The sequence below is a fragment of the Ciconia boyciana genome, chromosome 6, assembly GCF_034638445.1.
Source record: "Ciconia boyciana chromosome 6, ASM3463844v1, whole genome shotgun sequence".
In the NCBI taxonomy this organism is placed as follows: Eukaryota; Metazoa; Chordata; class Aves; order Ciconiiformes; family Ciconiidae; genus Ciconia; species Ciconia boyciana.
The window spans coordinates 32852639-32870494 of record NC_132939.1 but is presented as its reverse complement, the minus strand read 5'-3'; the positions used below and the strand labels follow the sequence as shown (position 1 = coordinate 32870494).

General features: G+C 38.3%; 1 protein-coding gene across 1 annotated transcript in view; it reads right to left on the bottom strand.

Annotated features, from left to right (window-relative positions):
* Positions 1-1736: 1736 nt before the first annotated feature.
* COX16 (cytochrome c oxidase assembly factor COX16) overlaps positions 1737-17856 on the bottom strand; it is a 50632-nt gene continuing 34512 nt past the window's right edge. The window contains exons 3-4 of the mRNA XM_072865106.1: positions 16552-16614; positions 1737-2120 (exon numbers count right to left, since the gene is read on the bottom strand). Coding sequence (XP_072721207.1) covers positions 2004-2120; positions 16552-16614 — 180 coding nt within the window. The 3' untranslated portion in view covers positions 1737-2003. The remainder of the gene's footprint in view (positions 2121-16551; positions 16615-17856) is intronic.

Sequence of the window (17856 nt, the reverse complement as noted above, 5' to 3'; positions counted from 1 at the left end):
CTTCAATCAAGGCTGGGAGAAAGAAGATGTGTATCCTCTGGAAAAGACAGAGTGAATTTGCAGAGTCCATACAAGATGGGTCTATACCAGGGAACGTAAAGAAACATTTCCAGTAGTCCAGCTAGTACTTTAACAGTAGCAGTGATGCTGCAGGACCCCTAACTCAGAGAATACTCTGTCAGTGTAGTCAATGCATTGATGTCCTTTGAGCAATCAATCTTGCTGCTGTCAGTGGAACTGCACCAGAATTTGAACTTAAGAGTTGAAAAAATGCTTAACAACGTACACAGTTTCAATTACTCCTTATTTGTCCTATTTTATATCTTATTTGCCTAAGAATGTTGTTTTATCTTTTAGGTAAAACTAATGACAAAACAATTAAACCGATTTCCTTCTTGTCTAGGTCTAGCACAGCTAAATGCCTCCAATTCTAGTTTTTCAGTTGTTTCCCTCTAGCATTTATAATTACCTCACTCTTGTATTGCTCCTCATGTTCCTCTCCCGGTTGGTTTAATTTAGTACATTTATTTAGAACCAGAGATATAGATGATACTGAAAAGGGAAACACACAAACACATGGCTCCAACCTTGTTCCAGATAACATGCAACACTTTCTGATGGTCTTTGCAACTCTATCAGAAGAAAACATGCACAAAACATGACTAAGAAATTTCATATAATGCTTTATGAATTGCTTTACAACTCTCTCAAAATCAGTGTTGATTCTTCTTCCTGAGAGAAAGACTGGACCTCATCACTGAGAGACTGAAGAAAATTAAGTGCTGAGGGAAGATTTACATGAGGACAAGGAAGCTACCCTAAATAAAGTGTCCCAAAGGACATTTAGATTGCATTTGACACATCTTGCAGAGAGGAATAAGACCACACCTCTTCCAAAGACAGTTCCAAAAGGATTTACATGTAGGTATCACTGAATGCTTTGAAACTAGAATTTACTGTTAAACTGTGCTCTGCTACTCCATTCCCCTGAAGAGGAGTTTTACAAGTCTGTTGTAACACCTTATCAAAAGCTTCATTTCGTCTGAAAATTTTACTAATGCTTCTTCATTGAACTGTCTCAGCAGAAGGGTCCTGAATGTTAGCATGGTTTCCTCTAAAAGCAAATATTTAGCACACAGAGACAAATATGAAAAGACAAGCATTTCAGAAGAATCCATCACAAGATAAAAAATTTCTGTGCATGTGCACAAATATACATGTAATAATACACGTAAGATGAGCTTTGCCACTATATAGTGGTTCAAGAAGATTCTGCTACAATACTTGCTCACAGAGAAGCAGCACAGCTCTTAGTGAGGAAGAATTCTTCCAACTTAAACTGAGAAGTTCCAGTACAGAGGTCCTGCCTGCAAGAAGGTATCAATAAACTAATCACAAAAATCTAACCACAGCTAAACAAATGTTATTTGACCAATTACCAGCTGACACCCCGTACATACCTCTGTACAGTCAAGTTCCTGGAAATGAAACACACCAAAAATGGACTCTCTGTTCCGAACAGCTCATATGCCTGTGGAGTCCCTTCCAAGCTTAAGAGCCTGAAGTCATGCAGTGGCTCCCTGAAGCAGCATTTATCCCATCACACACATCTAGATGACAGCATTGTTGTTCTCATTAGGACGACAGCTTCTGGTACTGACAAGTGACTCCTGAAATGTTATTCCTTGCTGAAGCATCTCAGTTTTGAATGATAGGGATTGAAAAACAATTACATATTCTCAGTAGAATAATCAGCTATTTTTTTAATTGAGAATTCATATATACAGCCTGTGGAACTCTGTGCAAATGGATGCAAACAGAGAACTTCATATAATACAGTGCCTTTTGGATTGATCTCACAGTTACTTATATATACACCGGCATGAATTTCTCAGTGCAATCTCCCCCTCCCATGTCTGATCCTGACACTGGATTAAAAATAAGACAGTCCAGCCTGAGACTTTTTTTTTTTTTTGCAGAAGCACGGAAGTAGGCTTGCTCAGTCACTCTGTCTTGAGACGGAGAGCCTCCCGCCGTTGCTTCTGAACAGTCCTGGAATCTTCCCACAGACGGGGTCCTCTGATGTTCTCCCAGTTATCCAAGTCAGACTTTTCCAGCTTCTGCAGATAAACAGCAAAAATAACAGTATCACCTTGACAGCCCCATGATTTAAAGTACGTATTATTCTAAATTGTTTTCTTTTTGCACAAGAAACTCAGTATCACTATTGGGTTGATGAACTTTCATCTACCCTGCAAGAGAAATTCAACAACAAGGAAACAAAAATTGGGAGTTATCCATATAGCTACATAAATGATTAGGGTGGGCACTACTGCATCTACTTATCAAAAGATAAATCACATGTAGGACAGGAAGCGCTATAGCATCTGAACACGACTGAAGATATCTTGTATTCACTTTTTCTTTCTTCTCTCACCTTGTTTTCCAGATCTGTTCTTCAACTGCAAGCCTGCCAAGTACTGAAGTAGTAGGAGTGATAAGCATTGGTATAGCTCAAACAGAAGATTAGTAATTAGTGACCAGAAGTATCCTGTCAGCACAGATACAAAGCATACTGGAAAAGATTAATTATCTAGCACAAAGAGAGACAGTAACAGTGCAATCCCCTTCAACGCATGTGGTTTTAACTTGAGAGAGGTATGTGATGCTTTCTGCTGCCTAGTTTCTCATGGCACCCAACCATCACAGATAAGTCTCTCACTAAGTTATACATGAGATATGCTAACTGGCCAAACTGTCAGATACTTAAGAACTATCTAGATTTTAATTACCTCCTTGTTTATTCCTATCATTCCCACTCAGAAGTACCAATGACTGCAGTATTTATCTAGCCTTAGAGGCACACAAAAATGAAGAACAGGCGCCCTCCTGACCTCATCTATGAAGTACTGCAGTTGAAGAAGACAAACATATACTGCATCTTTGCAGTCCTACTGGCAGAGACATAGAAGTCCCTTCCCAGCAGACACAGACCTCAAGTCTCACATAGCAGCCTGCAGTCTGGAACAGTACATCAGACATGACAGGGCTCTGCCAACAGGAGACTGAGGAGGGGGTCTGCACCACTGCCAGAAACAGGGCTATTCTACATGATACTGAAGAGGACAGTACTGCATACCATTAATGATACGTACTGCAGTGTGATTTAAACCTCTGATTTGTGATCAGGGCCTCATCTCAGAAAATGCTGTAAAAATACACCAGAAAATACTTAACCCTGCCCTGAGCCTGTGGTCTAATTTGCCTGCCATCAATCATCCAAATAAATGGCAAATACTGAGAGACTTGAATAATAGTCACAGAATAATTCAACAGCTAGAACAGAACAGACCTGCTGCTATTAATTCATGTTTTGTAAAAGTTTTCTGCCACTTCTACAACTGCGGAAATTGCAATGAGGTTAGTCAGATATCAAAAGAAATTAGGCAACATTCAACAGAAGGTATATGAGAACACATACACAAACAGAGAAGACTTTCACAAGGTAGTAGCAACTGAATTTTTTATGCAGTAGAGTTGGCACAGGTCTTTCTGAAGAATTGTCTTCACTACTTCCTACATCTTATGATTAGCTGGTACTTCATTTCAACTGGAAGGGATCTGAGCTGACACGGAAGGAGGGAGAAAGAAGGAAGGTACCCAGCATCCCATGCAGCAGCGACTATCCACTCTGATTGCAAATTCAGAATTTAACATCTGATTCTAATGGAAGCTTCAAGGAAACTACACTGAAAATAACTTTGTGCTTTAACAGAAGGGAAGCATGCTGATTTTATTAAACACAAAGGTACCACACAGCTGTGACGATGTGAACTATTCCCAAAGGTGCTCAGCTCCCAAAGTCTGAACAAGAATCAACATTTAAAATATATACAACAAAACTTGTAGTATCTAAAGATAGGCTACATAAAGAAGTCTATCAGAAGAGTCATGCATACGGGAGATCTTTACTAAAAGTTCACATTAATCTGCCACTGAAATTTCACAAAGGCTTTTCAAAAGTTTGTCCAAAACAGGAAAAATTTCAAAACTATACAATCTAAACAAACCAGTACAAGAAAGTATTTTGGCAGTTTCCAATGGAAAACATAAAGGTACCTGGAAAACACACTGTGATATACTGACAGAATAAAACAACCAAGGGTTATATACAGTAAATGGCATCGCCTCAAACTACAGAACAGATGAGATCTATTGACAGAGTTTATTTTTGTCAATTAAAATATAAAGAATTAAAGATCCTAATGAATACATAGAGAGACTGTATTTTTATTTTTTATTCTCATTATATTTATAGAGATCATTGACATTTTGTCATGTATAAAGATTGTGTTTGATACCTTGCTGCAGTTCAAGAAGAAAGCACCTTCCTTACTGGCACATGACAGTATCTGCAAAAAGTAGTAGTTTATGGGACAGGTATCTGTTCAGTCATCAGAAGGCAGCATGATTAGACAATCCAATTTTCTAAACTGATGCTATCAAGCTTTGAAAGAATAGATGACTCCTGTTGCATGTGGATAAGCATAAGGAGTATCACCGGTGAAACGGGACCTGCAAATCTGTTCTGCAATGCCTTCCTACTGTATAGCTTTTTTCACATGTATTTACCTGTGCTGGTTCTGACTGGGGTAGAGTTAATTTTCTTCACAGTAGCTAGCATGGGGCTATGTTTTGGATTTGTGCTGGAAACAGTGTTGATAACACAGGGATGTTTTCCTTTCTGCTGAGCAGTGCTTACACAGAGTCAAGGCCTCTTCTGCCTCTCACCCCACCCCACCAGCGAGTAGGCTGGGGGGGCACAAGAAGCTGGGAGGGGACACAGCTGGGACAGCTGACCCCAGCTGCCCAAAGGGCCATTCCATACCATATGATGCCATGCTCAGCATATAGAGCTGGGGGAAGAGGAAGGAAGCGGGGGATGTTTGGAGTGATGGCGTTTGTCTTCCCAAGTAACCGTTATACGTGATGGAGCCCTGCTTTCCTGGAGATGGCTGAACACCTGCCTGCCCATGGGAAGTAGCGAATGAATTCCTTGTTTTGTTTTGCTTGCGTGCACGGCTTTTGCTTTCCCTATTAAACTGTCTTTATCTCAACCCACGAGTTTTCTCACTTTCTCACTGGGGGCGAGTGAGCGAGCAGCTGTGTGGGGCTTAGTTGCCAGCTGGGGTTAAACTACACCACCACCTCACATACAACTAAATAAAACCTAACCTTTTTGCTTGGTCACTGACATGAAAATTCTTACAACAGTATCACCCCAGAATAAATGGCTACATCAGATGCAGGCCACAGACACGTACTTAGCTACATTTTAAATTAATCTTAGTGCCAAGAATAAGACCAAACCAATAGTCCTTCTATTGATTAGGTGCAGCACAAGCTGCAAAGCTACACAGCTCCTTCAGGCTGCCTGAGCTGTACAGTGAGAATTCAGGCAAGCAGCTAGTTCTGCTCCCAAATGAAGACAACCTCTTTCATTCAGACTAGTTGGGCCTTTTAAATTTCTTATTTTCTTTCTTTTTTTCTTTTTAGGCACCTGGACTCTGCCCACCTAACTTCATGGAGACATCACATAAAGATGGTAAACTACTTCCAGCTTTTACTAAATTGAAATCCATATGAACTGACAGTCTAAAAACCAAAAATAGTACTAAATAGACAACTGTTGGAAACTACAATGAAATGTAATCAGATCAGACCAGCACCACTATTCCTGCTGGTCTCAAATAGCCCAAAGGATATTGAAAATTAGCTGTTTAAAGTAAGATCAGTGTAGTCCATTAAATCTACTGATTCACTTCCTAAATCAGCTAAACTGCCTCTTAAAAGTACAGGACTGACAGAAGCTGTAAATTCAAGAAAAAAATGCAGCTATGCAGACAGGCACAGTGAACAAAAAAAAAAAAGTTGAACTGTTTGCTGCACACTTGACTTTTAAAACTTTTGTTAAACAGCTTGCCTGGCGCAAAGGTACCAATAAGGATGTAAAGAGACCTCCACTTCTTAATTGCTGGTTCAAATGCTTGGCTTGATACTAAGTAAAAGCCGTAATCCTCTGTCAGCCTTAAAATAAAATAAAATTTTAAAAAGAGTTCAAAGTCTACTCTTGCAGGATAGTCTTCATGCTACAATAAACAAACTGAAATCTGCAGAAATTAATTCAGAGCTATTGGTGCTCAGGCTGAGTTAATTCAGGGTGGTCACTTGCAAAAAATGTTTGGCTTTAGTCTTTGTTTCCCACATGTGAAAGAAGGCATAAGAAAATCCTGTTTACTCTACCGCTTGATGCAATAGATTCTGTGATGAGCGCCACAGAAAGAAATTACTCCAATTCAGAGAGACAATTTTTTCCCATCATTATAGTAAGCAAACCCATTTGCAGATAAAAGATGAGCCAGGGAAGAATATCCTCATGGCTGAAAGATGCAGTGAAAGACACGCATTAAACCAGTCTGTTTTTGCAAGGGTGTCAGAACAGCTTGAAGACCATAAAAGACATATTGAGGAATTCTATGATGACGTATAGACACAGAGGTACAGAATTAAGGCTAACACTGAATCTGCTGTCTTGTGCATGACTGAAAATCTTTACTTTATCATCACACTGGGTTATTCATTTTTTTACAACTCTCTCCCAGAGCCACCTTTTTGGCATCTCATTTTCTTACTATAAACTTGGTGTTACTTACTTTGTTTAGGATGTGACGTAATTTAATATCCTGGATTAGTGATTTAATAATCTGTGATTTAATAGCCTGTGATTAGTGATTTAATCCTCACACTAAAATGTATTTTTTCCAACTACAGAATGTTTAGTTTTTATGTTATTAGTATACAAGCAAGTCAGCAAGCAGCATGCTATGGCCAGAATAAGGGGTTTTTGTTCATTAAGGGAAGAAATGGGGGTTTTTTTTGCATGTAAGCATCCAGAGAGCTGCTTTTCTTTTTGGCTTTGCTGAAGACTGCAAAAACCGCAATGATGAAACCAACAGGTTTTGTTGCTAAATTCAGTGGGATCCAATACCATTCATCTATGGCGCAATTAACCTATGGTGAACTGGTTTAAAAGACTCTTTCCCCATAGGTTATTTTCCCTTTAATTATGCCAGTTCAGCACTATGTGGGGCTGTGCCCCAATCAGAAAAATGAAATAGATTAGGAAAACAAATACATACTGTTTATGAATGAATCCTATTTAAGTATAAGACTATGCAAACACTTGGACTGGCACAGCTGAAGGAATCATTGGGCAGAGAGATAACAGAAACCTGTTTAGGTGGCTATGTTGTAAAAGACGTGTACCAAGGCACTGCGCCACCAGTTTGTCTGTGCATCATTTTCCCAATTTGAAGAACGAGTACAGGTCTTGCCTCCATCTCAGAGGTGTCACAGAGTTTAATTAATGTTCGTAGAGTGCTCTCATAGTTTTGTGTGAAGATGCTACAGTGATACAAATTACTCAGTAAACCAAAGAATTATAGCACTCAGTTAAAACTACACAGCGTGGAGTTTTTAAAATAACCAAAAATAACATTGGGCAGATAGACTTCCATCTAGGAATTAGGGTTTGCCATGATTTCCTCCCAACTGACAAGCAGTTTCCCTTCTTAAGATGAAGAATGTCTTAAAAACCACATTAAATCTCAGAGGATAACCCAGTGCCATTTATGCATTACACCTGCATATCACCCAAGATGGACTTCTTGGTCCAAAGGATTCACAAGCTGTATGGGCAACGTCAAGAGAACTCATGCATGGGTCATTTACTTTCAGCTTATCTGCTTCTCTTGAGCAAAAATGAAACTCTGAAACATCCAACATAAAGAATAGCATGAGTGCAATAGTACACCTTCAAGATCAAACATCCAAAATTCAGAAAATTCCACTTTTAATTAAGCAATGAACTACATTTAGGATAGTTTTCATTTCCCTTGTATATGGAAGTTTTATCAAGCTATGGTTAATGTGCCCCAGAAAGAGAAGTGCTGCTTATTAAGGTTTATCTCTGAATTTACAGCTTGGGAGACCTAGCCAAGTTAATAGGACCAAGGAATTTTTGAGCTCCTGATCTTGCCAACTTCGTATCATATTAAACTTTGTAAAGGTGTGTCCTAGTTCCTGCAGCAGAACTCTCTAGAAGAGGAGCAGCCAGGGACAGACTTTTGGGATGTTTGCAGGCTCTTTTTCAACTATATAAATGTGAGCTTGGCTGAAGGGGTGTATGATTTTTAACAGTGCAGCATGCAATAAGAGCAAAAAAGACAGTTCTGTGGCTGGTAGGAAGAACATATGGATTTCCACAGCATGTCCCTGTCTGGAGCACACAAAAGCCTCCTGACACCACAGAGAAGGTTTATTTCAAACACCTTGCTAGGACTATGAAAACTTGGAAGTGTGGACAATTTGCCTCTATCCTGGCCTCAGTTAGTTCAGGTAACATTCACACAGAGTTAGTGTGGTTTAGGACTTTTGTTTCTTATCTGCACTTTCCTGCTGATTTATCTACACTGTCCCTTCCAGAACTTGCTCGTCAATTTATATGCTGAAACAGAATGCTTTTCTCTGTGTAGAAACTATGGTTTTGGCTAAATGTTAACAGAGCAACTTCAATCCTTTCAGCCAGTTTTTTCAGTGACATCAATGCCTGCTGTTTGATTTGTGCTGTTGGGCAAATTCCTCATAGGAAAAAAAATCCTCCTGTTTCTTCTCTGTGGCTAACATTCCCTGTCTATTCAATGAGGACAGTAATATGAGTGTCAGTCCCCCGCTATATTGCCAGTGACAGTAAAGCTACTTCTCAGCAATACTTCTGAATGTACAGTACACAAATAACTTGTGAATAAATCTACCTTTCATTCTATGAGAACCAAGAGGTCTTCAAAATCAAATCAGAAAGACTTCTGAGAAGGATCAAGGCACCTATCTGTCGTGGTTTAGCCCCAGTGTTCAGCCATCTGCAGGAAAGCAGGGCTCCATCACGCGCAATGGTTACTTGGGAAGACAAACGCCATCACTCCAAATGTCCCCCCCTTCCTTCTTCTTCCTCAGCTTTATATACTGAGCATGACATCATGTGGTATGGAATAGCCCTTTGGTCAGTTTGGATCAACTATCCTGGCTGTGCCCCCTCCCAGCTTCTTGTGCACCTGGCAGAGCATGGGAAGCTGAAAAGTCCTTGACCAGTGCAGCAACAACTAAACCATCTCTGTATTATCAACACTGTTTTCAGCACAAATCCAAAACATAGCCCCATACCAGCCACTATAAAGAAAATTAACTCTATCTCAGCTGAAACCAGGACAGTATCTAAATTTTTACAAGAATGAAGAGGAAGTTTTAGAAGGTAAGGTCTCTGGTCATTCTATGGTTGGAGGGTATTTTGGTTTTGAACTGCATCGTGCTTAAAGACTCTTTATTTTCATGTTAGAGCTGTAAGATGGCACAGTGGGACACTGGCTCTCCAAAGACTTGCTGGGAAGATGCCACAAACAAGGTGATGGAGTATTACATATTGAATTGCCAACAGCATTTCCCTCAGCCTCTGAACTTCTCAGTGATGTCTTCCAGCTATACTTGGGCAAAACTCAAGTCTTACCAGATGTACGATGAAGTCAGGGGTTGACATAGGGAACTTTTCCCTTCAATTTTTAAAAGTTTGATTATTTAGTTCAAAAGTGTGCAAACTCCATGGTCAGTGTCCACCATCATCTCGCATCTGATTCTTCCGTTTGATCCGTAAGCTTCTTAGGACAGACAGTGACCCACTCTCTGACAGTAACTTGCTACTGCAGAGTACATTTGTACAGTATAGTTTGAGCATTAAATAAAGATGGGTAACAATAATTTGAGAAGCAAAGAACATACGAGAATTGTATAACAATCTTTTAAAGTATTTCAAACTTAGCCTGAGTGTCCATGTGGGCATCATCTGGAAGTACGCTGGCAGTCACAGAATATTCCAGATAGTGTTTATGAAATTGGCCAAAAAAAAATTTAAAAAGCTAAGCAAAACAAACAGGAGGATATTCTTGCAAAAAGCCACTCTGCCTGGTTGCTGAGACAAAAGCTTCCTTCAAAACTATCTGTTTTGCTGTATCCTCTTCAGAGGCAGTCGATGAGAGGAATGTATACAGCCTCAGCTGTGTAGCTAAATTCCAATACACTACACTGAAGTTACTTCAGAGATATTTCATACCAAAGATCTAGCAACTCCCCACTGGGGGCCCATTAGTATGACAGAAGTGCTTAACATTTCCACCTAGTCAGCTGCATAAGAAAATGTTCCCAATACTGCCTGGTAGAAGCTAGCAGCATCCCTTAGGACAATAAATGAAAGAATTCAGCTATGCTGTGTGGATGCCACTTTCCCTACTCAAACTTTTTTCTTGTGACTGAGACAACACACAGTGTTGGCCTTAACATGGTAAGAGTTGGTCGGTTCCTCTGGGTTTAAAATAAAAAAGCATACAGGGAGCGCAAGCAGGTAGAAAGGATTCTATTTTGGAGAGAGGAGAAAGGGTGAGGAGAAGAGATTATTTATGACAGGCATTTTTATGTCCTGACCATGTTTGCTGTCTGACTGCACTGTTAACTGCCCCACTTCATTTTCCATCTATGAGAAATCAGTGTCTTCTTATGGTATAAGAAAAGTGAAAATGCAACACAAATGAAAGAAACAGTTCACAGTTAAGGAAAATCCTGTGCAAAGAGATGTGTTATAAACATGACCAGGAAAGAATTTACAGGACTGTTTAATAGAGATGAATTCCAGAAATAAGACCAGTAAAAAGTGATACCCTGTGAACTTTCCTCTGGAGGCTAAATATCTGTCTTCCTGCAAGAAGGCTTTTCCACCAGAACTCTTCCTGTGCTATACCCATCACCAAATTCCTTCTTGTGTTTCTTTGATCACATTTTGGACTATGGCACACAAGACTTTTGAGAAGTCAGTAACAAAAGGAGCAAACTATAGCCTGGCTATGGACTGTACATCCACTCAGAATAAAATGCCTAGCACAAACAATTTTAACTGAAATCCTTTCCCTGTCTTACCCATGGCAGTTTCCATTAATGATAAACTAACACCACGTTGTCCTTCTCTACAAAACATTAAGTGATGAAGACTCACAGTGAAATAAAAACTCTCAAGACCATTTTACGTGTGAATAAACTGAAATGCAAGAAACTCCACTCATCCCAGACACAACCTGGAGGACAGTTGAAATCTAATGGCTAAGCTGGACAACGCACCAACAAAGAAGAGAGCGTGGAAGGGACGGAGTGATTAAAGGGGGAGAGAAGAATATCTCAACCTCATTTAGTGTCACAGTCACTATGGAGGGCTTTTTTTCCCCCAACATCTTTGTCATCTCTCAAACAGCTCAAGGTATTTAGCCACTAGTATCTTCACAGACACTGAAGTAAATCAATTCAATACGCTAATCTGTTAATTCTTAAGCAACAACAAAATCAGTAATCATCTGGTACTGATAATCACAGCAACAAGATATTTGCAGATTTCAACTACTAGCATTCAGGAATTACCTTCCTTCTAGAGTAGTCCTCATGTCCACATACTTCAATGCATCTATTTAATACTATAAATTATTATGTTACTACACTGTCCCTTTCTGAAAAAAATGTTTCATCCATTCTGCTGGCACTACAATCCCCAAAGTTAAGTCAAATGAGCATTAAGTGGCTTGAATCTTTTTTAGAAGAGCTTATTCAAATTCTTCTTTTACTCTTAAGACAATAAATATACAGGCTATATTCCCAAGCCACCTCTCCATATACCTGCTTTTACTTTTTGAACTGTCCTGAATTAACATTTTAATACTGCAATTACAATACTTTTGCTGTAATTCTCAGGACAAACAGTTACACAACTTGTGTCCAGAGCTAATGTCGACCTTCTGTGATTTAGCAAATTATGAGGAACAAAAACTGCTCAATATTCATATACTTTAAGCCAAGAAAGCAGCATTCTCTAGACTGCCTATTCGCAGACCAGCATATTCGCTCACTTATCCCATGCTGAGTCCAATAGCTTGCAACCAGTTGAAGGAAAACTTTAAAAAGTTTTACAGTTTTGATATTCTGAAAGACAGAGAACCCCTCTTTCTTGCTGCTGTGTTCAAATGATGTACCCATCTATTAATAATGGACCTTACTTCTAATTTTAGTATCTTTGCTGCAACAAAAAAATCTTCAATAGCTAGCACTTTCTTCTTATGAAGGTATTTATATATAAATAACATTCTTTTTGGTACCTTTAAAAAGACTTAAATCTTTAAGTTTATTTCAAGGCATTTTCTTGAGCCCTAAGTTAATATATTCAGCCTGTTCTGCAACCTATCCCATTGCTAAAGCCCTGTTCAAAATGTGGACACCAGAAGCAGATCCAGTATATCAGTACTAGCCTCATCAGTGCCACACTCGGAAGTAAAATCACCTCTTCCTACCACCTACCATTCCTGTTTATATTCATAAAGACTGAATAAGCTCTTTGTGCCGCAGCATCACAGTAGAAGATCAATCTGAATTATTTATTCACTGACTCCTAGATCTTTTCCAGAGTTGCTGCTGTCCATAATGCAGTCCACTCTGGCCTGCATTTCCAGTTTTTTAAACAAATAACTTTGGCTACTTTAAAAGGTACTTTGCTCATTTAATGGGTCCAGCATACCAAATACTACAAACAGCTCTCTGTCCTTGCCTTGCCATACTTTTACTATTTCAATACTTTCATGTCACTTGCACATCAGTAATTATTTTGCAATTTCTTCCACATCACTGAAAAAAGTACTCAATATTGCCCAGATATGCCCCAAATCTCACAGAACACTTAAAAATATCACCTTCCTGCCCAGTGATGATTCCCAGAGAATCATCATTCCCAGACTGAGATTTTCAGCAGCCATTGAAGTCTTCCAAGCATTTTCTTGGAACTCTGCTATGAACCATCAGAGCCTAATAGATATTAATAATGTATTGTTTGGTTATTAAGAGGTTTGGAAGTATGTCCCTTGTCTCTTCTGATTTGAATACAAAGGACTTTTTTCTCTAAAAGAAGTACATTTTTTGAATGTTGCTACTTTGCCAACATGGTTACTCATGATTTTACATCCTCATTATTTTATTCTTAGTTTGCTGCAACAACATCCTTTTACCCATACCCTTGTCAGCTTACTTATCAGACAACTCTCTGATGTCCTTAGCATCTTTTATCAATCTTCTCTGCTTTATAACTTGTCATTTACTGTTTCTATAACAATCCTTCACATTTTTTATTCATTGTGATATTTTTTTCCCTCTGCCTTCAATTGCCATTGGTTCCCATTGGATATCACATATTTGATTCAAACTTAACTGATTTTTCCATTGTAAAATGTTAATAAATTATTCTTAAAGATGTTTTTATTTGCTTGAAAAACCCTAAACAACAATTCTTTATTTTGGGGTCTGATGTAAGTGACTGAGGCCAGATTTTTTACTGTGTACTAGACCATTAATTTCACAGAAGTAGAGAAACCAAGTACTAGAATAAGGAATGTTATTTTGAGATTGCATTTAAACCAATGAAAAGGAATGTACTGTGACTGCTAAACATCCACAAGAATGTTTTTCATTCATCATATTAATCAGTCTTTTATCCCCCTCTTTCAAACAATATTTTTGTGCTTTCAAATAAAATACTCTAGGCTTTTGTCACAGGTCAAACACTTGACATTTTTTACAGTGTGTTCTACAAGGCCCAGCTCAGCAGCAGAGCTACGCTCACATTAGTACCAGCGTCACTAGTGGACAGAGCCATGATTTATTAGGCAAAGGGGAGAAGCAAGGACTAATTGGCCATATGAGGACACATAAGCATGTGAGAGGAATGCATAAACAATGGAGAACACATACAAAGGTAGCTTGCTCCTCTGGCATGTCCCAAAGCACAAGATAAATGGCATTATTATAACAGATCTGAGATATAAGAAATGCAGTACAAATTACACATGCAAATTCTTTCTTCCTCAAAATAGTATCCTGAACAGAAATACTCCTATATGAAATAAAGCCAATTTTGTATAGTTTGAGAAGATATAATTTAGTAAAGGTGAGAAAGGTGAGAAAGTGTCTTTATGTTAATTTCCTCACAGTAAATTGATTAAATCTGTGATTACAACTTTTTTCACCACCAGCACCACATTGGAGACAAAATGCAGACTTCAACATGTTTGAAATATCAGAAATGTCTTTATCTTTTGCAATATGCCCATAAAGGTGTATGCTTATAGCAGAAATTATGACATTCTAAAATAATTCAGTATATATTCAATATGTACATTTCTGTGAGGACAATAAGATATTTTTAAAAGTCTTAGGGAGGGCCAGTAGACATTTGCATGCATCAGGCAACCATACTTCAAAAGAACTGGCTTGGTATCCTCAGTAACAGCTGCAGATATAGTGCTAATAATATTGTAAAATAAGGCTTTAGATATCAAAACAGCAACTTTTTTTTTTTTTAACTGCCCTTGATCTCTTACCATACTATATTTAGTAGCAGCCACCAGTGTAATCCTCCAATGTGACCTATATATAGAATTAGAAGATGTTCTTAAGAGCTGTATTTTGGACAAGTAAAAAAATAAAGAAAGGGGAAAAAAAACCACCAGAAAAACCCTAGCCTGAAACACATGTGGTGCACAGAAAACTACTCTCCTAAATGTCAGCTGTAACTCAGTGATTGGTTAGATTTTGTCCACCACAATATAGAGGTAACATTGATTAAAATTGTCACACACTCAGTGCCGAGCCAATGAAGTATGTGCATGACTGCTGGCAGTTCCACAAGTTTCACTGAAGCAAGAAATGAATATGCCTAGTGCTTGTAAGTTGGTACCCATAGTAAAGTATACCTTGAGATTAGAGTTCAGAACAATAATCTGAATCTATTTTCATTATGTGGAAATGCAAATCCATTTGTTTTGTTGAACTGGTCTGTGCTCTATAAGACCCAAACACTACTTTGAAAGAATTTCGGCCTGGGAACTCTCTGCAGTTTAGATTAAGAAAAAAATAAGATTGCTTCTGTCATTTCTGTCCATCAGGAAGGAGCCACATTAACCAAGTAGGTCTGTAATATGTTGTTATGCCAGTTGTATTTTATTACCATTGATTTATCCATAAAGCAAACACAATTATGGCTATTTAAATATTATCCTTCAACTATTTACTTATCTTCTAGAGAGAAAGCAAGGCATATCTGAGTACAGATCAGAATACATGATTTTGAGGTTAGGCAGTGAGTTAAACAGAGAGATGTGGTTCTTTTCACTGCTTGTGGCTCTTCCACGTAAATAAATCAGAGCAGCCTTACAGTATATTCTATGGAAAGTGAGAGACACAATAATCCCAGAGGCAATCGGAACTTAATGGATTTGTATGTTTTGAGTTTCCATTGGAGCTTTCCATATGTACTCAGGGATCAAATCTTTTTATTCCCTACACCATAAACCACAGTTCTTTGTAGAAGGGGAACGGCCCAAAACTGTTTGCAATAATGGTAAAACACTAACAAACCTGGCAGGTAGGCAGATGTTCTGTGAAATTAGGCATGTAAAACTACAAAAGGTAAGTTTTATTTTTATTTCAGACAAACCACAAAAGAGTAATATCATAGAAAGGTTTTATTAGCAAGACCATGTACTGCCATTTGGACACCTCAGTATGAGAGCTATGGGTGCAATCAAGCTCTTCAAAGGCTTGTGACAGGAATGTGGTATGGGAAGAAAAAGAAAACCTGTGTTCAGCATAAAGACCATAGAGATAGATAAAGTGTTAGCTGGACATTTGATCCAAGTAATTTTAAAACAATAAAAATTATCTTAAAGAACTTTATCCTTTGTTTCTGGATACAGGGAGGCTTTTTCCAGTTTTCCCAACATGGCTTTTTGCAGGCCTGAAGATTTATAAAACTCTGGATATTAAACTGGCCAAAACAGCCATTTTGGAGCTCAGTAATGTTTGAAGAAAATGCATTGTTGAGGAAAAAGTGAAATATTTCTCTATAAAGTTTTCCGAAATAGTGGAAAAAAGAACAGCAGTTATTTGAAAGATACACATAAGTTTCAGAAGCAAGAAATAACAGAAAGCACGTCAGGCACATTGTTCTGTAATTTGGTCTAAAGATCATCAAAACTCATGCAGTAGAAGTGTTGACATATACATATACACATTCCATCTAAGGCCAACATCAGCTCTACATTTAAAGACTAGGTTAACCGCAGAAATAGTGGAATTTATTTGTACCACTGTACTTGGCACCTGGACATCAAAGTAAAGCTGTGTTCAGAAAGAAGCACTGCATGTTCAAAAACCTTTCTTTACATAAAACTTTGTTTTTATTGGACATTAGTGAGTCAAAGGCAGATGGCTGATCTAATTTTAGTTAGGGACAGATACAACCCACCAGCAGCCAGGGTAATCAAGGGTAGCCAAGGTTCTGAGCCCCAAGCAACAAATTTATTTTACCTCATATTCAGATTCCAGTGTCACAGTGTTCTGTTTTAATTTTTCTTTCAAAGCTGGATCAACCTGCAAGACAAACAAGAATACAGCAAAAATGTTTGCTTGTAAGAATTTTTTTTAAAAGAAATCTTAACCTCAAATAAACTAAATATTGGTACATGGAAACCCTCCTCTCCTCTAAATGAGTTTATGTGCTGTTTGTTCAGATACCAGGATGATGAACACAGTACAAGAATTGGGCTGAAAAGAGACAGGTCAACAGCCAAACTTTTCAAATCAAAAAGGAAGCACATTTGTAACTAGCCCTGCACTTGCATTACCTTAGATACTTAAATCTGTAACTTTAGTTTGAAACTGTCAAACTAAACAAAACCTTAAACAAATGAAACAAGAAAAAGAAAATTGTGATCACATTACCTATTTTTACTCTTGAATGTTGTGTTCCATGAATAGGTATAAAATATACACTGGTTTTCAAAGTCTAAGCATGAGTCAAACTTCCAATTTTCTGGTGAACACACAGCTCATTCCTAGTTTTGATTCTGTACCGACAATGCTGGTGATTCCTGCCACCTTTCAGAGAATTTTGTTCAAAGAACAAATCTAAGAAGAGAAATGTCAGTGAACCAGAGCAGATGTGTTCCACATTTTAACTTCTGAGCCCAGAAGTTATGTTCATCCCACCCTTTGCTAAGTAACATCTGTCTCCCACAGGCCTAAGAGTAGAAACAAAGGGGAAAAAGATAATTAGCATTCTTCACGCTTAGAGAACACGTTTTATGTTCTCCTCAAACAGACATCAGCCATGTGCAGTATTCAGACACAGTCTTTAGGCTAATCAATTAAAATATCAAATAAATCTACCATGAGAAAACATTCTCATTTTTAGACCTTATATACAACCAGTGTTAAACAAACCAAATGTGTAAGGAGACTGGTAATGTGTTTAGTTCTACATCCATGGTACAGTAGTCCAACTATGACTAGTTCAGTGAAGAAAAGTTGTTATTCTTAATTTGCTGCTTCTTGATCTGAATGAAAAGGGCTCAGTTAGCCTTGTCACAACCAACCCTGAATGTCTATAAGCAGTCTAGAAAAGAAAAAGGAGGGAACACAAGTTATAGAATCTGCCTGGTTGATGCGAAGATCCACCTTCAGATTCTGCCCCAGCACAAGTTCCTGATCCTCAGAGGTACTTAAAATACACATCTATCATCTGTATTGATGGGAATTACTCTGAGGAACTTCCCTAGGCCATAATGTTCCCCTTGATTACAGACACTGCCTGCTAGTTAGTATGCAGCCTGT